The sequence below is a fragment of the Echeneis naucrates genome, chromosome 1 (genome assembly GCF_900963305.1).
Source record: "Echeneis naucrates chromosome 1, fEcheNa1.1, whole genome shotgun sequence".
Taxonomy (NCBI): domain Eukaryota; kingdom Metazoa; phylum Chordata; class Actinopteri; order Carangiformes; family Echeneidae; genus Echeneis; species Echeneis naucrates.
Window position 1 is genome coordinate 19509836 of NC_042511.1, and position 21361 is coordinate 19531196.

The 21361-nt window shown below is 44.2% G+C and overlaps 1 protein-coding gene across 4 annotated transcripts in view; it reads right to left on the reverse strand.

Moving 5' to 3' along the window:
• Positions 1–20612, reverse strand: part of acer2 (alkaline ceramidase 2) — a 30688-nt gene extending 10076 nt beyond the window's left edge. For 3 of the 4 annotated variants that reach the window (XM_029507244.1, XM_029507228.1, XM_029507252.1), the window contains exons 1-5: positions 20232–20568; positions 19673–19787; positions 17459–17600; positions 16819–16956; positions 15563–15700 (exon numbers count right to left, since the gene is read on the reverse strand). In XM_029507244.1, coding sequence (XP_029363104.1) covers positions 15563–15700; positions 16819–16956; positions 17459–17600; positions 19673–19787; positions 20232–20345 — 647 coding nt within the window. In that variant the 5' untranslated portion in view covers positions 20346–20568. Of the gene's footprint in view, positions 1–15562; positions 15701–16818; positions 16957–17458; positions 17601–19672; positions 19788–20231 lie in introns of all 4 variants that reach the window. The other variant, XM_029507237.1, reaches the window with a different exon arrangement.
• Positions 20613–21361: the final 749 nt, after the last annotated feature.

A 21361-nucleotide genomic window follows, 5' to 3' on the forward strand; every position in this document is an offset into this window, starting at 1 on the left:
AGCAGGCAGAAAATGTACCTGAGGGAGAGGTACAGCAGCGATCTTGCATTTCAGAGCAGGAAGAAAATGTACCTGAGGGAGAGGTACAGCAGCGATCCTGCTTTTCAGAGCAGGCAGAAAATGTACCTGAGGGAGAGGTACAGCACTGATCCTGCTTTTCAGAGCAGGCACAAAATGTACCAGCGTACAAAGTATCAGCACATCCCAGAATTCAGGCTGCATCATATTCGACGTTGCACTCAGAGCAAAAAGGATAAACTGGCTATAAATGCTATTCTTCGTATTCGTCACAAGTCGCACTGTGCACTGAGAATCAAGAGGAAATACAGAGAAGTTGCAAGCCGCCGTCCGGAAACTCCACTGCCTGTGGTTAACCCTTCCATGCAAGCAGCTATCGCTTCATTTCAGGAAAGGATTCGACACGGGCCCACATATGTTTGCACAGTGTGCCACAGAGCTCTCTTCCCAGATCAGGTAAAGTATTGCAAGAGAGACAAATACGTCAAAAACCTTCACGTTGTGGCTGAATGCTTGACAGGTAAGTATATCCACAAATGTGAAGGTCAATGCTCAGCCCCTTGCACCGTACCGCAGGAGAGGATGCAGGAGTGGATCTGCCACACCTGCGACAGCCACCTCACCAGAGGAGATATGTCATCCATCGCGGTTGCCAATAACTTGGCGCTAGCACCCATTCCACCGGAGCTAGAAGAATTAAATGTACTCGAAAGGCAGCTGATCGCAAAAATCTTGCCGTTTGCAAAAATCGTATCACTGCCGAAAGGACGACAACGGGCAGTACATGGTGCAGTTGTGTGCGTACCATCGGAAATGGAAGCCACAGTGAACGCTCTCCCGAGGCCCAACCCCGAAGCCCAGCTGCTGCAGGTCAAGCTGAAACGGAAGATTCAGTACAAGGGACATCAGCACTTCTACACTGTGAACATGAAGAATGTGCTAGCAGGACTAAGGACTCTGAAGGAGAAGCATTCGGAATACCGCGATGTAACCGTCAACGAAAACGTTACATTTGAAATCGTAGAGGATGATCAGCCGGTCGAAGAAGGACAGGTCAACGCAGACGCCGCACAGCCTGAAGAACAGCAGCCCAACAACGTGGACCAAGAGAAGGAGGATCTCAGACCAGGTCTGGCATTGGACACTTGCATGCAGCCTCTGGACATAGCGCAGGAAGTTCTATCCTACGGAGATGGGATATTCAGCGTCGCTCCCGCCCAAGGAAACAAACCCGTCAGCTTCTTCAAGGTACCGAAACTTGAAGCGATGGCTTTTCCTGTCCAGTTCCCAACTGGACAAAACACATTGGACCAGACCAGGGAAATCAAATTGTCCCCAAGTAAATATTTCAATGCGAGGCTCTTATGTGTGGACAGCCGGTTTGCAAAGGACCAAACGTACCTCTTCTTTGCGCAGTTTGTGACGGAAACTCACATGGCGACCAACAGCATGTCTATCCAAACAAGGAAGGGAAAGAAGAAAACCAAGGACGGGAGGAAAATTTGCAACCAGATGCTTCAGGATAAAGAAGAATTGGAAAAACTCATCCAAAACAGGGAAGTGACGCGGTTCATGCAACCCCTTAGAGGAACTCCAGCGTACTGGGAGAAGACACTGAGAGATCTACACGCTATGGTCAGACAGTTGGGCAGGCCGACCTTTTTTGTCACCTTTTCTGCTGCTGAAATGAGATGGCCTGAAGTAATTGAGGTCATAAAAGCACAGCAAGGTGAAGAAGTGGACTTTTCAAAGCTGGACTGGAGCGAAAAATGCGACATTCTTCAGAGCAACCCAGTCACTGTCATGCGCATGTTTGAGAAGAGGGTGGATGCGCTGCTTACAGATCTGATCCTGTCACCAGCTCAGCCCATTGGTCCGGTGGAGGATTACTTCTATCGGGTGGAGTTTCAAGCGCGAGGAAGTCCACACATTCACATGCTGGTTTGGATCAAAGATGCACCGGAGCTCGATCTCGAGGATGACGTCGAAATGGCCAATCTCGTCAACTTCATTGACCGCTACATCACCTGCCAGATGCCCGACGAGAAAGCTGACCCTGAGCTCCACAAAATAGTGTCGGAGGTTCAAGTCCACAGCCGAAACCACTCGAAAACGTGCAGGAGAGGGAACGTAGCCTGCAGATTTGGTTTCCCCAAGCTCCCCATGGAGAAGACCAGAATCACCATCCCGCCCTGGGAGGACCCCGTGCTTGAAGATGATGAGCAGCAGAAAAAACAAGCGGATGATGTCCAGAAAAAGAAAAGTGGGGAAAAATCCAAATTCAAGTCCAACAAGAAATTTGTTGGAAAGAAACAAATGGAGGCTAAGGAAAAGTTAAAAGCGCTGAGAGACTTTCTGAACGATCCAAAAGAATCGTTCCAGGATTTGTCCGAATTGCTGGAAAAATGTAAGATGACCCAAGAAGAATACGAAAAATATGTGGACGACCTCACCTGCGGAATGGTCGTCATGATGAAGCGTGATCCCAAGGACAGCTGGGTAAACGGATACAACCCCGATCTACTGCGAGCCTGGAATGCCAACATGGATATACAGTACGTACTCGACGATTACAGTTGCATCATGTACATGATGTCGTACGTATCGAAGCCGGAGCACGAGATGACGCAGTACCTCGACACGGTAATTCGCCAAGTGAAGAAATCCAAGGTCAACGAACGGGACGAAATGAAGCAGATCATGCAAGCTTACGCCAAGCACAGGGAGGTCAGCGCTCAGGAAGCAGTGGCGCGAGTATGCAGCCTGCCACTTAAAAAGTGCACCCGCTCGGTCATTTTCATACAGACGGACGAGGATGGTATGAAAATGAGTCTCCCGATGAGTACGCTGATGAACATGAATCCAGACGACGAGGACGTGTGGATGTCTGGATTTCCTGAGAAGTACGCACACAGACCCGCAGCGCGTGAATTTCAATTCATGTGTCTCGCTGAATTTGTGTCGCAGTACAGAGTTCTCTATGGCCTGCAAGCTCTCGGACCCAATGCCATTCCCCTCCAGAACGACAAAGGATTTATTCAGAAGAGGACGTCGGGAAAAGCTGCCATCATCCGATTTACTCGGTACTCGGAGGAGAAACAACCCGAAAAGTTTTACAGACGCCTGCTGAAGCTGTACTTACCGCACAGAAAAGATGATGAGCTCACGTCCGAAAGTCATCCCACTTATCAGGAGTTCTACAAATGCGGCCGCAAAGGCTCAATGGCAGTAAAAGGCATTGTAGACTTCAACAGGAAGCGCTACGAAGGACAAGGGAAAAAAATGGAGAAAGCGCTGCAAAAACTTCAAGAGGAAGGACCGGTCATCAACGCCTGGAACACTTTTGCACCAGAGGTCGAAATGGATCGTTTGGAGTGCATGGCCGAGCTGGAAGACGTCAATCCCGACGATGGCGGAGAAGACGACCAGGTTCCGGATTTCCAAATCCAGGCTGATTGCGGCGGAGCGCTACCGGCCATCGAGGCGCCGAAACTCAGCCCGGACTTCGTGAGAAGTATGTATCGAAGCCTCAACGAAACGCAAGCGTCCATTTTCTACACCGTGCGCGAGTGGTGTATGAAATGTGTCTGGGGTCAAAATCCTGAACCCTTCTTTTATTTCATCTCTGGGGGAGCCGGCTGTGGAAAATCCCACGTCATCAAGTGCGTGTATCAAGAGGCCACCAAGATTCTCCGCCAACTTCCCAGGTTTCGCAACGTTGCGGACATGTCCCAGCCTGCGGTGCTTCTTACTGCGTTTACAGGCACGGCAGCTTTCAACATTTCTGGGAAAACCTTGCATTCCATCTTGAAGCTGCCAAGAACTTTGAAGACGCCGTATCAAGGTCTTGGAAACGCTCTGGACGATCTCAGAGCGGTGCTTTGCAATGCGGAGATTCTGATCATAGACGAGATATCCATGGTTTCTAAGGAGCTGTTTGCCTACGTCCATTGGCGATTTCAGCAAATCAAAGGCAACAAGAAACCATTTGGAGGAATGTCTGTCCTTGCAGTTGGAGACTTTTACCAGCTGCCACCTCTTGGTAGAGCCAAACCCCTCTGCGTCTTTCAGGAAGACGTTCTTGATCTCTGGAGAGATTTCCAGATGGTTAACCTCACAGAGATCATGCGGCAAAAAGACGACCGCGATTTTGCCGAACTCTTGAACAGGATCAGAACCAAGAAGAAGACGGATCCTCTCAGCGTCGACGACAGAGCTCTGCTCACGGGGGCCATCGTTGAAGCCAAAGATTGTCCGGCCGATGCCCTGCATATCTTCGCGACCAACAAAGAAGTTGATGCCCACAATTCTGCTACTTTGACTGGGCTCAACTTAAAAATTCAAGACATTCCGGCGGAGGACTACAAGAAAGACCCACGGACAGGACGAATGTTCATGACTCATGTTTGCGTCAAGGGCAAAAAAAGGGATTTGCCAGACAATATTCAAGCTGCGTGTGGAGCACGGGTAATGGTGATTCGCAACCTGGATATCGAAGACGGGATTGTTAACGGGACGTTCGCCACAATCAGGAACATTGTCCAAAAAAGCGAAAAAGGCCAATCGACGAAGGTGACGCTGATCGGGCTCGAATTGGATAATCCGACATCGGGTAAAAAATTCCGCAAAAGGATTCGAGGACCGACGGACGACTTGGTGTACGTCGAAAGATCGGAGGAAAGCACGAGCGTCAGAGGAGTGGTTCGACGCCAGTTCCCAATCAAACTGGCATTTGGTTGTACGGCTCACAAAGTGCAAGGCATGACTATGAAGTCTGCAGTGGTGTGTCTGAAGCGTGTGTTCGAACCTGGAATGGCCTACGTCGCTCTTAGCCGTACAAACTCGCTTCAAGGACTGAAGATCGTTGAGTTTGAGGAGAAGAAGATTTATGCAGATCAAAACATAACGACGGCAATGGAAAACATGAACCGCGCTTCATTCCACATTACGAGACCACTGTTGCACTTTGTGAAAAAAGCAGACCACACTGGCTCCACTTTGGCAATCGTCCATCACAATGCGGAAGGACTTCCGTCGCACTTTGACGATGTAAAATGTCATCACGAGTTCAGGCTTGCCGACGTCTTATGTATTACAGAAACTCACTTGAGTGGATCCTTCGTTCCTCCAAAGTTTCACTTGGACGGATACGACCTGTTTGCGCGCAACAGACACGTTTCATACGCAAACAGAGTAGACATGGCTACGAAAGAGGGCGGTGGAGTTGCCATTTACTACAAGAGCAATCTTCAAGCGGAGCCCCGGCGATACTTTCAACATGTGCCGGATCTTGAGTTTGCTGTTGTCAAAGTTGAGGCCCCTGTCAGAGCGGTGATAGCCACTGTGTACAGACCACCAAATCTCTCTCTTGAAACATTTCTTCCCAACATTCAAAGCCTCTTGAACTCCTTGGAGATGATGGATTGCCAGCCTGTTGTGGTCTGCGGAGACTTCAATGAAGACCTGTTCTCCAAAGGAAAAAAAGCCATCCGTGATTTGTTTGAGTCCAGAGGCTATAGCCAGCTTGTCTCCGCTGCGACAACAGAAAAGCAGACACTGATTGATCACATTTATATCTCGCGACCGGAATCTTGCATTCAATCAGGTGTGCTGCAAACTTATTATAGCTATCACAGTGCGGTATACTGTGTTCTCACTTCAGCGGGAGACTCTTGATTTTAGCATTGTTTACAATGCTGCCTCTTTTGTTCTTCTTTCCACAGTCGTGGAATCGTGTCTGGATGGCTATTCCATCAGGTTTCTTCATTCGTTTTAGTTGCATTTGGCAACTGTTAGGTAGAAAATGGTTCTTGGTAAGTATAGAGCGTAGCTGTTTCATCGCTTTCAATGCTTTTCAGCAGATAGGACCGGGCCAGATTAGCGCTAGGTATTCTCATTCGCCGTTTTCATTTCTTCGGCAACGTGGCCAATCTTGGAGCATGTTCTCCTTCTTTTGCAACCCTTTTTCCCTGTGTTGTGGTATGGTCTCCATCAGAGCCTGCTCCATTTGTAGTGTGGTTTGTACTGTGTTCTCTCTCTGTGTTTCTCTTTATGTGTGTCTATGTCGTGTGCATGGATGTGTTTTTCTCTGCGTGTGCGCGTGTGTGTCTTTGTCTGTGTGTGTGTGTTTGTACACACCGCATTGTGTGCTAACACAGGGTACGTGTGAAGCGTTAAGTGCTGTAGTGTAGTGCTTAGAGTTAGTGCATGTTGCTACTGCTGGTGCTGGTATTGCTGGTGCTACTGGTGCTCTGTGTGCTATTCTTTGCTTACATCTACTGCCGCTGGCTAGCCTTTCTAATGGAGGGTGAAAAGAGGAGCTGACTATGTTAGTTTCCACCTGCCAGTATATAGCCTCTCCACTACCAAGACTCCTGCAGTGCCTCCTCGCGGCCACACACGGAAACTGGGTACCTCACGGTCCCAGGCTGAACTGCAGGGGATCTCGGAGCAGCAGTGGGCCCCAGAGACGCAGCATACAGGCCCACCACCGTGTGGACGTGCCCTGGTGCTCGTCAACCACTGTCCCAGCTATGGGTAAATAGCACCCTCCCAACCCCCACTACACATTCCACCCCCTTATCCCGCCCCACCTCACACACATACACACCTGTAATGTTGCATTTACCTAGATCCCACCTGACATCGAAGACAATGCAGACACAGAGGTAAGTGATGACAATGTTTGATAGAAAATTTAATTTTCTCTTTTTGGATTTATTTGTTTGATTGTGTTCAATTACATTGAATATTTAAGATTGGATGTGTTCATATGTACACAGTCTGTTTGATTCTTCATTTTGTGAAGAGTAAGTTTGTGAAATTCACATGTTTTTTGTGATGAATTGATGATATGAAGGAGTTTCATTTTTGCACAATGATGTTGTATGCTCTGATACCATTTGAATTCCTTTTTAATGTCATTATTTATAATATTCTTCCATTTTCTTTTTGTCTGAGCAGGATGAAAAGTATTACTACGGGATGTGTTAAAAGTTTTGAATCAGAAGTCTCCACTTTACTTTTTCAAAATGTTTAATAAAAATTATGTGCAAAATGAACTGGTATCAACGTGGTGTTTCATATGATGAATGCATTATTTACACATTGCAGTTAGATGTTGTAACAGAGGAAGTAATCACTTCAGTTTTTCTGGCATGGCCTGATGCACTGTTATGTTAATGAGGCATACATCTTGTAGGTAAAACTGAATGTTTACCAAAATGTTTTGTAAATGCTGTCCACACACTTAAAACACGATAGTCGTATATATGAGCCTGTTGTGAAATTGAGACAGAGACGTACAACGTGAAACTATGAGGGCTCAAAGGAGTTGTCAAATCCAGAGTGGAGCTGCTCATTAACATGAGAGGAGCATGACAACAAACATAAATAAAATTGTGCAAATTCATTGATTGATTGACCTTCCTTACTGAGGTGCTGAAAACACTGATTGTTACACGTCTGTCCCAAATATATGGGCTGGGAATGCCCAACTGAACATACTAGTACGTTCAGCAGACTCATGTCTTCACTCTCATTCTGTGCGTATTCATGCATCCAGATCACAGAACCCAATCAGTTTTCCAAAGCAAAATGTGATCGGGGTGACTTTGGTACTCAGACGGGCAACAGGCCCCGTGGCACTTCAAAATTTCCCTGGAATTTTCTAGTTAATATTCTTATTTTTATTATTCCGTCACATTTTCGGCAGCTAATGCGGGCCGTACCGCTTCACGTAGCCCTACAATTTATATATCAAAACGTGCGGCTCGATCGGGACAAGTGTGCTAAGTTCTGGGTAGTCGATATTCCGATTTTTCCCAAAGTTATTCCCAAAAAACCAGCCGAAATTTTCCATAGAGAATGCATGGGAGACGACGAAAAATCGCCTCAAAAATTCACCTATTTTCTCATCCGCATAGCTCAGTCATACGTGCACCTAAAAATATCATTCAAACTTTAAAACGGAGGAAATCTTGTGCTCTTTCCACAAAATCAAAACTTTTTCACCTAAACAGTCCACTTTTCAAACTACGAGCTCTCAAAGGAGCAGTCCGAATCACTTTTTCCTCAAAGTTAGAGTGTAACCGCTCGTTAAGTAGAGTGAGAGCACTGTGAAAAAGTAACCGACATTTTCATGTTTAACTCGAGCTCACGGCCAAACCGTGAAAAGGAGACAAATTATTTTTTGGCAAAACGTAGACACAGGTCTTGGGATTCATAAAATCTAAGTTTGAGAGCTCTACTCCTCACCAAATTTAAACTGGAGGGCTCAGAGCGTCAGAAACACCTGTTTTTGGCCCAATTGACAGCAATGCAAATCAAGGTTTCACTAAAAACAATTTCACTCTGACTTCGCACTGTCCCTACACGCTCATTTTAAGGAGTTTTCAAATCAAATAAAGACTTTCGGAATCTCCAGACTCTTCTGTCTTTCACGGTGTTTTCGTTTTTCGGACCGGAGCTACGGTTTGCTCGCAATTCGAAGTAGTTCGGGACGTGGTCAAAATCCACTTTTCGGAGCGTTTTCGGGAGAGTCTGAGCTCTGACCCGAACGAATTCTCAAATCACCGTGACGACCGCAGCTCTCTCAGCTCAGGTCTGTGGATCAAACCCACCCCACTTTGGAGCTTCACTGCTTCGTCACGCTTTGTCACAGAAACGCCGTTCAAAGTTTAAAAAGGTCACGAGACTTTGACCTCTGTTTGTGACGAAAGGCTTTATGATAGCTCCTACGCTTCCTACGCAATCATAGATCAATTGTCACGCTGGTCTCATCTCACTCTGTCTGTGGCCTATGGCCATCACTTTGAATGATGTCTTCTCAAAGACACACACAGAGATATAGAGATGTAGACACAGATAGATATCCAGACGCACTCACACATGTACACAGACATACACAGAGACAGATATACAGACGCACTCACACATTTACACAGACATACAAAGAGACAGATATACAGATGCACTCACACTTTACAAAGACATCCACAGAGACAGATATACAGATCAGGTCTGTGGATCAAACCCACCCCATTTTGGAGCCTCACTGCTTCGTCATACTTTGTAACAGAAAAGCCGTTCAAAGTTTAAACGGGTCAGAAGACCTTAAACTCTGTTTGTGACGACAGGCTTTATGATAGCTCCTACGCTTACTACGCAATCACAGATCAATTGTCACGCTGGTCTCATCTCACTCTGTCTGTGGCCTATGGCCATCACTTTGAATGATTTCTTCTCAAAGACACACACAGAGATATAGAGATGTACACACAGACAGATATACAGACGCACACAGAGACAGATATCCAGACGCACTCACTTATATACACAGACGCAATCACACATATACACAGACAGAAATAGAGGCAGATATAGACACGCACTCAGACATATACACAGACATACACACAGTCAGATAGAAAGATGCACTCACACATTTACACAGACATACACAGAGACAGATATGGACACGCACTCACACATATACACAGAGACAGATATGGACACGCACTCACACATATACACAGACATACACAGAGACAGATATACAGATCAGGTCTGTGGATCAAACCCACCCCACTTTGGAGCCACACTGCTTCGTCATGCTTTGTCACAGAAAGTCCGTTCAAAGTTTAAAAAGGTCATGAGACTTTGAACTCAGTTTGTGACAAAAGGCTTTCTGATAGCTCCTACGCTTATTCCGCAATCACAGATCAATTGTCAGGATGGTCTCATCTCACTCTGTCTGTGGGCTATGGCCATCACTTTGAATGATTTCTTCTCAAAGACACACACAGAGATATAGAGATGTAGACACAGACAGATATACAGACGCACACAGAGACAGATATCCAGACGCACTCCCACATATACACAGACACACACAGTCAGATAGACAGATGCACTCACACATTTACACAGACATACACTGAGACAGATATAGACACGCACTCAAACATATACACAGACATACACAGACACAGATATACAGATGCACTTACACATTAACACAGACTTACACAGAGACAAATATACAGATGCACTTACACATATACACAGACGGAAATAGAGGCAGATATAGACACGCACTCACTGAATCAAGCTCAATCGGTTCTCCGAACGGACATTTCACCAGGATGGCTTTCAACAGCATGACGGTACGTGGATTGCTCGTCCAGGCGGGGGGCGATGGGCGACAGGCAACGAACGACGGGCGACGGGTAAGGAACGACGGGCGACGGACGACGGGCCCCGGGTCCCGTGGCACTTCAAAATTTCCCTGGAATTTTCTAGTTAATATTATTCTTATTATTCCGTCACTTTTTCGTCCGTTAATGCGGGTCGTACCACTGAACGAAGCCCAACAATATATATATCAAAACGTGCGGCTCGATTGGGAATAGCGTGCTAAGTTCTGGGTAGTCGATATTCCGATTTTTCCCAAAGTTATTCCCAAAAAACCAGCCGAAATTTTCCATAGAGAATGCATGGGAGACGACGAAAAATCGCCTCAAAAATTCACCTATTTTCTCATCCGCATAGCTCAGTCATACGTGCACCTAAAAATATCATTCAAACTTTAAAACGGAGGAAATCTTGTGCTCTTTCCACAAAATCAAACCTTTTTCTCCTAAACAGTCCACTTTTCAAACTACGAGCTCTCAAAGGAGCAGTCCGATTCACTTTTTCCTCAAAGTTAGAGTGTAACCGCTCGTTAAGTAGAGTGAGAGCACTGTGAAAAAGTAACCGACATTTTCATGTTTAACTCGAGCTCACGGCCAAACCGTGAAAGGGAGACAAAAGATTTTTTGTCAAAACGTAGACACAGGTCTTGGGATTCATAAAATCTAAGTTTGAGAGCTCTACTCCTCACCAAATTTAAACTGGAGGGCTCAGAGCGTCAGCAACACCTGGTTTTGGCCCAATTGACTGTAATGCAAATCAAGGTTTCGCTAAAAACAATTTCACTCTGTCTTTGCACTGTCCCTACACGCTCATTTTAAGGAGTTTTCCTTTCAAATAAGACTGGCAGAATCCCCAGACTCTTCTGTCTCTCACGGTGTTTTCGCTTTTCGGACCGGAGCTACGGTTTGCTCGCAATTCGAAGTAGTTCGGGACGTGGTCAAAATCCACTTTTCGGAGCGTTTTCGGGAGAGTCTGAGCTCTGACCCGAACGAATTCTCAAATCACCGTGACGACCGCAGCTCTCTCAGCTCTGGTCTGTGGATCAAACCCACTTCACTTTGGAGCCTCACTACTTCGTCACGCTTTGTCACAGAAACGCCGTTCAAAGTTTAAAAAGGTCACAAGACTTTGACCTCTGTTTGTGACGAAAGGCTTTATGATAGCTCCTACGCTTACTACGCAATAACAGATCAATTGTCACGCTGGTCTCATCTCACTCTGTCTGTGGCCTATGGCCATCACTTTGAATGATGTCTTCTCAAAGACACACACAGACATATAGAGATGTAGACACAGATAGATACCCAGACGCACTCACACATGTACACAGACATACACAGAGACAGATATACAGACGCACTCACACATTTACACAGACATACAAAGAGACAGATATACAGATGCACTCACACTTCACACAGACATCCACAGAGACAGATATACAGCTCAGGTCTGTGGATCAAACCCACCCCATTTTGGAGCCTCACTGCTTCGTCATACTTTGTCACAGAAACGCCGTTCAAAGTTTAAACGGGTCAGAAGACCTTAAACTCTGTTTGTGACGACAGGCTTTATGATAGCTCCTACGCTTACTACGCAATCACAGATCAATTGTCACGCTGGTCTCATCTCACTCTGTCTGTGGCCTATGGCCATCACTTTGAATGATTTCTTCTCAAAGACACACACAGAGATATAGAGATGTACACACAGACAGATATACAGACGCACACAGAGACAGATATCCAGACGCACTCACTTATATACACAGACGCAATCACACATATACACAGACAGAAATATAGGCAGATATAGACACGCACTCAGACATATACACAGACATACACACAGTCAGATAGAAAGATGCACTCACACATTTACACAGACATACACAGAGACAGATATGGACACGCACTCACACATATACACAGACATACAAAGAGACAGATATACAGACACACTCATTGTCAAAAGCCACGGGAGAGTCTGAGCTCTGACCTGAGCGAATTCTCAAGTCACCGTGAGGACCGCAGTTCTCTCAGCTCAGGTCTATGTGAAGCTGTTGCTGTGGCTCAAACCCACCTCACTTTGGAGCCTCAATGCTTCGTCATGCTTTGTCACAGAAAGTCCGTTCAAAGTTTAAAAAGGTCACGAGACTTTGACCTCTGTTTGTGACGACAGGCTTGATGATAGCTCCTACGCTTACCACACAATCACAGATCAATTGTCACGCTGGTCTCATCTCACTCTGTCTGTGGCCTATGGCCATCACTTTGAATGATTTCTTCTCAAAGACAGACACAGAGATATAGAGATGTAGACACAGACAGATATACAGACGCACACAGAGACAAATATCCAGACACACGCACACATATACACAGACAGAAATAGATATAAACACGCACTCACACATATACACAGACATGATCAGGGACAAATATACAGACGTAATCACACATATACAGATATCCAGACGCACTCACACATTTACACAGACATACACTGAGACAGATATAGACACGCACTCACACATATACACAGACATACACAGAGACAGATATACAGACACACTCATTGAATCGAGCTCAATCGGTTCTCCGAACGGAAATTTCAGCAGGAAGGCTTTCGACAACATGACGGTACGCGGGTTGCTCGTCCAGGCGAGGGGCGACGGGCGACGGGCAACAAACGACGGGCGACGGACGACGGGCCCCGGGTCCCGTGGCACTTCAAAATTTCCCTGGAATTTTCTAGTTCTTCTTCTTATTATTATTCCGCCTGATTTTTGTCCGTTAATGCGGGTCGTACCGCTGAACGAACCCCAACAATATATATATCAAAACGTGCGGCTCGATTGGGAATAGTGTGCTAAGTTCTGGGGAGTAGATTTTCCGATTTTTCCCAAAGTTATTCCCAAAAAACCAGCCGAAATTTTCCATAGAGAATGCATGGGAGCCGTCGAAAAATCGCCTCAAAATTTCACCTATTTTCTCAGTCGCGTAGCTCTGTCATACATGCACCTAGAAATGTCATTGAAACTTTAAAACGGAGGAAATCTTGTGCTGTTTCCAGAACATCAAGCCTGTTTCTCCTAAATTGTACTGTTTTTGAACTATGACCTCTCAAAGGAGCAGTCCGATTCACTTTTTCCTCAAAGTTAGAGTGGAGCCGCTCGTTAAGTAGAGTGAGAACACTGTGAAAAAGTAACCGACATTTTCATGTTTAACTCGAGCTCACGGCCAAACCGTGAAAGGGAGACAAAAGATTTTTTGTCAAAACGTAGACACAGGTCTTGGGATTCAGAAAATTTAACTTTGAGAGCTCTACTCATCACCAAATTTAAACTGGAGGGCTCAGAGCGTCAGAAACACCTGTTTTTGGCCCAATTGACTGCAATACAAATCAAGGTTTCAATAAAAACAATGTCACTCTGACTTCGCACTGTCCCCACACGCTCATTTTAAGGACTTTTCAAATCAAATAAAGACTTTCGGAATCTCCAGACTCTTCTGTCTTTCGCGGTGTTTTCGTTTTTCGGACCGGAGCTACGATTTGCTCGCAATTCGAAGTAGTTCGGGACGTGGTCAAAAGCCACTTTTCGGAGCGTTTTCGGGAGAGTCTGAGCTCTGACCCGAACGAATTCTCAAATCACCGTGACGACCGCAGCTCTCTCAGCTCAGGTCTGTGGATCAAACCCACCTCACTTTGGAGCCTCACTGCTTCGTCATGCTTTGTCACAGAAACTCCGTTCAAAGTTTAAAAAGGTCACGAGACTTTGACCTCTGTTTGTGACGAAAGGCTTTATGATAGCTCCTACGCTTCCTACACAATCATAGATCAATTGTCACGCTGGTCTCATCTCACTCTGTCTGTGGCCTATGGCCATCACTTTGAATGATTTCTTCTCAAAGACACACACAGAGATATAGAGATGTAGACACAGATAGATATCCAGACGCACTCACACATGTACACAGATGCAAATAGTGACAGATATACAGACGCACTCACGCATATACACAGACAAACACAGAGACAGATATACAGATCAGGACTGTGGATCAAACCCACCTCACTTTGGAGCCTCACTGCTTCGTCATACTTTGTCACAGAAACGCCGTTCAAAGTTTAAACGGGTCAGAAGATTTTGAACTCTGTGACAAAAGGCTTTATGATAGCTCCTACGCTTACTACGCAATCACAGATCAATTGTCACGCTGGTCTCATCTCACTCTGTCTGTGGCCTATGGCCATCACTTTGAATGATGTCTTCTCAAAGACACACACAGAGATATAGAGATGTAGACACAGATAGATATCCAGACGCACTCACACATGTACACAGACATACACAGAGACAGATATACAGACGCACTCACACATTTACACAGACATACAAAGAGACAGATATACAGATCAGGTCTGTGGATCAAACCCACCCCACTTTGGAGCCTCACTGCTTCATCATGCTTTGTCACAGAAACTCCGTTCAAAGTTTAAAAAGGTCACGAGACTTTGACCTCTGTTTGTGACGACAGGCTTTATGATAGCTCCTACGCTTCCTCCACAATCACAGATCAATTGTCATGCTGGTCTCATCTCACTCTGCCTGTGGCCTATGGCCATCACTTTCAATTTCTTCTCAAAGACACACACAGAGATATAGAGATGCCAGATACAGACAGATATACAGACGCACACAGAGACAGATATACAGACGTACTCCCACATATACACAGACACACACAGTCAGATAGACAGATGCACTCACACATATACACAGACGGAAATAGAGGCAGATATAGACACGCACTCACTGAATCAAGCTCAATCGGTTCTCCGAACGGAAATTTCACCAGGATGGCTTTCAACAGCATGACGGTACGCGGGTTGCTCGTCCAGTCGAGGGGCGACGGGCAACAAACGACGGGCGACGGGCGACGGACGACGGGCCCCGGGTCCCGTGGCACTTCAAAATTTCCCTGGAATTTTCTAGTGTCCTTTATGCTTGTCTCCGATGCCAGTGCACATTTGCAATAGAAAAATTTCATAATTTCATCATCCCTGCAAAAATTTTTTTCATGAGCTAAACCATCATATCTGGGAAACTAATGAAAAACATAATTATAAACAGTTATTATATCATTTAAATGCCCTGGCAGAATTTTTCAGACATCCCATTTCAAGTAACGTTTTTTTTCAGTGTTAAATTACACATAGACAAGGCTGACATTTTGCAATTTAGCCACATACATTTTAATTACATTCACTTCACTATGTATTAATTGTCAATAAATAAATAACCTTAATAATAAACCATACAGTGCTGAGCTTCCAATGAACTTACCAAGCACAGTGTAGGTAGGGAAAGTTGACGGATGACCACATTTCACAGAATATCCTGTCACTTATCCAGCAAAGCAGAGCCAATGCCCACCAGAACCCTGAGATCAAGCCCAGCTTGAAAACCCGTGGGTTTTCACACCTGCAATGACAGAAGAGTGAAACTGTGAAAACACACACACAAACGCCCCACTGACCTACAGATACATGAGCTAATCCAGAGTGCCGCATTAACAAAACAACAAAACCATTTTCAGATAGTTTTGTATCATCACTGTCATTCACAAGTAACTCATCTACCATAGTACAGCTGCGGCAGATTTTACGGCTTCACCAGTTCCAGATTATGAAATATGTTCATTGGATATCCCTGAATTGGAGCCAACAGATTTACTGTAGAAGAAAAAAAAGCACCAAACAAACAAAAGAAAAACGCTTTTCTTTCTCACAGCAAACATCCGTCAGCACAGGCCACAGAATTCTCTCCCACTTAGCACAAAAACAACTGCCCTCAGTAGGTGACTAGCACTGGAAGTAACGCAAAGAAATACTAACAGGTTAGACAATGGATGACTTAAGGTTGACTGACGGCAGTGACTAAGGGTTGTGGGAAACGGAAACAACAGAGCATAGTTCTGTACTGTAGAGACATACAAATATGTGATTTGAGGAACATTCTTCACATTAAAAGGCCCTATGATTAGCCTGTCAAAAAGTGACATGTCATTAAACAATGTAAGTACAAACGGTCAAAGGTCTTTTGTAGCACAACATCTCAACACTATGTCGGTGACAAAATTTACTACCGAAGTTGACTGAGCTGAGTAGACAACTGCCGTCAGAGGAACTAATATCTGCTGCAGCACTGTTGTACATTGAAAGGTGGTTTAGTTTTTACTCAAGGGTTTAGTAGCATCTACACATCATCAGATTAAACAGGGTTGCAGTCTCTATGAAATACCTCCAGGATTTACGATGAACTGCCAAGGGAAACGGTTTTGCCTAACTGAATGCACAATGTAAACATTAGCTTGCTAATATGAATATGAACCCTAAAACCCAAGAGTACAAATTCTGTAGAAGATTCTGTGTAGTAATGGTGTGTAATAACTGCTCAAACTTTAAAAAAAATAAAAATAAATCATTGAACAAATAATATTTGACTTAAGACAGAAAAAATGTCCCTCTAAAGTCATACTGATATCTTTACAGTCAGTGAAAACTGTGCTCCCTTAAAAAAAAAAAAATAAAATGACCAACCTTTTTAGCTCAGTAATGAGCAGTGCAGTACAGGGGATGCCCAGTGTCATCAGCGACAGCGAATTGACAACAGGTTTCACAAAGGCCAACCCTGTGGTGATTGCTGACAAGATGCCAATAACCACTTTGAACCGTGACCTAGATGGACATGAGAAATCAGAAAAACTGATATTTTGTGCTTTCTGAACAGCATTTTGAAAGAGAGAGGGAACGTTGGGATTACTGAAAAAGCTCTTTAGACAACTCATTCAGATAGCAAACAAGAACCACTCAGCTACAAAGGCTGTTAAAAAAATGCAGCCTGAAGTGACAATGGAAAGAGAAGTAAAGACATGTGATGCAGCTTTCACTGGTGTCAGCTAACCTAGACAGGCCTATTATTGAACAGGGCAGTCATAGCATTGGACACATCATATGACAAGCCAGAGGCTGATAGTCAGCTCCTCCAGATGAACCCACCTAACACAAATATAGTACAGCTAAAATTAGCATTAAAATAGTTTTAATGTAAAAAAAAAAAAGTTCCAGCCAAAACAGCATGGTTTCCTTTAGCATAAATCTCTAATTTCACACAACTAAATCACAACAGCATCAGAGGCCTCCAGCTATGTAAACACTACCATCATACTGGTAAACGTACCGATCCTTCCTGAAGATCCTGGGTAGGTATCTCTTGGGGAACCACATGGCAATGGCACACATGAGCACCCATAAGATGGCCAGCTCATCCAGCATCTGGCCAAGGAAACTGAGAGTGGCATGAAAATATGTCGATCCAATACCTGTGAAAAAGAGATGCAGAAGGGAGCTGTGATCCTATATTGTTCACACGAGACACCGATGCATTTCATAACATTCATTGAAGATGTTAATAGTATTAAAAAGAAAACAGAAAAATCATGGTTTACGGAGGCATGTGGCCTCAGAGGCAGCAAGGGGAGAGGGTGGGGATCAACTATAGCACAAATGGCTTGGTGCCAAAAACAAAGGCAGCTTCAGGAGCCAAGATTAAGAAAGTCTTGCTGCTTTAGAGAAAAGGTCAACAAAGGAAACAAAAAGTAACTACCAACACAGTCACTTCGGCTTCAGTGTTACTTAAACTGTAAGTCCTGAAACAGGGTGGCGGGGGCAGGTTCGTCTGTGCCACTTTTGTTATCAGTCTGCTGCAGTCCTCTCCCTATCAACATCATCTGTTTTCATACCAGGCACTGCAGGAGAGTCAAATGCTGTAACGAACTTCTCATCCAAGACAGACTGCTGATCTGTCAGAAGTTAGCAGTCAGGACAAACTGCCAGCGCACTCAAATAAATAATTTTAACACAAATGCATGAACAGGGAATACACTAACTTTCTCATGGAAAGAGGGCTGAAACAATTATTTGGATATAGACACCATATTGAAGCAATTTGTTGGTACTCACTTGCAACATTTTAAATGTTGACTTTTTTTTATTCAAATACAGACATGAGGTGTCTCCACTTGTCTTACAAATGGGGTCCCATGGACTGTAATCAGCAGATAAATTTATTGTGAAAAGATTAGTTACAGCTCTAAATGGAAACACAAAGCTGGATATGTAAGGGTAATGGTAGCAGGCAATTCAACTGCCCAAAAGCTCATGAATGACTCACAGTCCACACACAGCTGAGGCCAAGGCCGAGGACAAGGAGCAGAATGTTGTTTTTTTACCGTCAGATCCATTTTTTTTCCTGCTCAAGTCAAAGGTCGAGGTGACTACAGAGGCAGTGGAGGGAAGACGAAACCATGTAACCTCTAGAAAACAGTGCTGATTAGTTTTAAAAGGCTCAAAATTCCTAAAGTGGGATCCAGCTCAGAGCTACTGAGCCACATACATGAGCATTTGTGCTATGGAAAAAGAAATTGTCGCTGTCAACAAGTAAACAAAACAAGATGGCTTTTTGCCCTTTTCCCTAAGAAGTTTGACCACTGGCTTGGAAAGCAAAGGGTAAACTGCTCCAACATACACAATATGCATTTGTTTTTACACAGTCCATTGTGGGAGTAAATGACCTATTTTGCATCTCACCATCAGTTTAAGTGCCTGTGAGTAAGTTGCTTATGTAACTCTTATTCAAATGCTACTGAGTGTTTTCTCAGCATTCATGGAGGTCACCTCTCAGGATTTAGTGGGGTCTTCCAGGTTATCTATGCTGACTTGGCATTTTTCCCCAAACAGCGCAAACAAAAGAGAATCATACAACAACTCCAGGACAAGGTCACAATTTAGACATTTGCGCAAGTTAAGATAGAAATACTGTGACAAATTAAATAAAATTTAAGCAATAGGCTTATACATTGGTTGGATAACTGAGGTTAGTGATAAGAGGGTACGAAGGCTGGATGCTGTTGCAGCAGTTTATGAAAGCAGACAGACAAGTGTCCAGCCAAACTTTGATATAAAAAATATCAAGACATAACTCAGGCAGGTTAGACAATGTACACTGTCCTATCTAACTGTGTATTTTCAGGTTGCTGATCAGCTTTTCCCAGAACTTTACTTGCCAGGTGTATTTTGTCTGTCACATAACAGCACCTAACTGCAATATAATGATGGCTGTTCCAACACCTTCATCTATGAGCTCAGACATAAAACATACAGATGAATGAACACCAATCAAAAGCTGAATATTTCAAGACGGTTGTCAGACTGCAAAGCTGTACCTAATTATGTGGCCAATGAGCGTTTGATAGTTGAGCAACACATATTTGTTTCAACGCATTAAAGCATTAACTGCATGTATTAGTTTTGATGTGGTTTGTGTAAAGAAAGCTGAACAGAGAGATCAAAAGTCCAGAGGTGACCACAGAGTAATGAGGAGCAGCCAACTTACCGACCACAACCAGGAGAATCCATATGAGGTAAATCCCGCTGTTGAAATGTGTTGCATATTGGCGGAACAAGCACATTAATATGGGAGGCAAAACAAAAAACAAAATGTTGCTGATCTGAAATGATAAACAAAGGAAAAAAGCCATGAGCCAAACCACATCTTGTGTACTGATCCTTTTGCTCAGTGACAGCATGCATGCTCGTCAATGGTGTGCAGGCCTCCTTGCCCCCTCCATTTTTTTATTTTAATTTGTTTATTTATTTATTTTTGCAAAGTGACATTCAGCAGAAATGAAGAAAAGGAAATTGTAACCTGATGCTAAAGTAAACATTGTGATGCTGTGGCAGAAAAAAGCAGCCAAACTGTTGAAAAACGGTGCAACTTGCAGCTAGCTACAGCTAGCCTGCTGAACAGAGCAATAAGAAAGCTGTGCAGTACAAAGAAAAACAAAGCCAGACAAGCTGTGGGCTGGTTGTGACTGTAAACAACACTGTATTACACGGAAAAAAAACAAAACAAAAAAAAAAAAACAAAACACAGCACACATTGTTACACCGACCGTATTGTAAAATTCAGCGATGCTGGGGTAAATAAGGTAATTGCCCTCACACCAGTCGACCTCGGAGCTGCCAGCCTGCAACTGGTCCCAAAAAACCACATTAACGTCACTCATGCCTGGACGAGTTGAGTCGGACGGACCGGGCGGAAAACGCCGTCAGCTGTGTGGAGATAAAACTATGAAAAATAAAAATCACCCGAGCAAAATTTCCCCTCAATCGGCTCCTTAGTCCAACGCTAAATGTGAAGGTACACTGTCGATGAGACACCATGATATTGAGGAAAGAAACCTGATCGGCCGCATGATTTCGATCCTGTGTCCGTCCACAAAGTCTCCTTGCCTGCCCTGACAGCTGCTTCGACAGAGGAGGCTGCGGTCGCAATAGGAGCATTCACCCCCGCCTACTTCCTGTTTTGTTGACACACGTGACCGCTGCGACCAGTCAATGGTAGAGTTTGGGTTTTTTTTCTCCAGACAAAGCGATCAATGTACACAAAATAACGGACTCACAACAAAATAAGGGTACATTTCAAAGCGTAAACTTATCGCACTGTCGCATTTACTGTGTTGGTGTTCAATCGGCTTTTGAATCTATTTTCATCTGTTTTACAGCACACTAAACTGGGAATACAGTCGGCAACATCTCACAGATTGTAATAAAAATATGACTTTATTAGTTCTCAAATCGATCACCAAACAATAAATTCCTACCATTTAGCTATTTGACAAACGAGTTGAGTTTGGAGCAGTTCAACACTGCAACTTTTGTATTCCTTTTTTATATGTCACACTGTTTTTTAGTATTTCAACATGTCACCCTTTTACTGCTCTGTATTGTGGGAGTTGTCAGGATTTCATATTTGCACAAAACCTGAGCAGAAGCTCTTATTTTATTTCATTTATTTATTTTTTTGTATTGTTGGTTATGTTATTTGATGTTATGGTAGTGTGTTTGAATCAAAACTAAAACATTTAAGCTCTGTCATATTTTCACAAATTTTTGGAGTGATGTGTGTGTGTGTGTGTGTGTGTGTGTGTGTGTGTGTGTGTATGTGTGTGTGTGTTCACCATTATCTCTCAGGACAAAATGGCTAGAGCAGGCTCTGGCTGTGGATCAGCGGCTACAACAG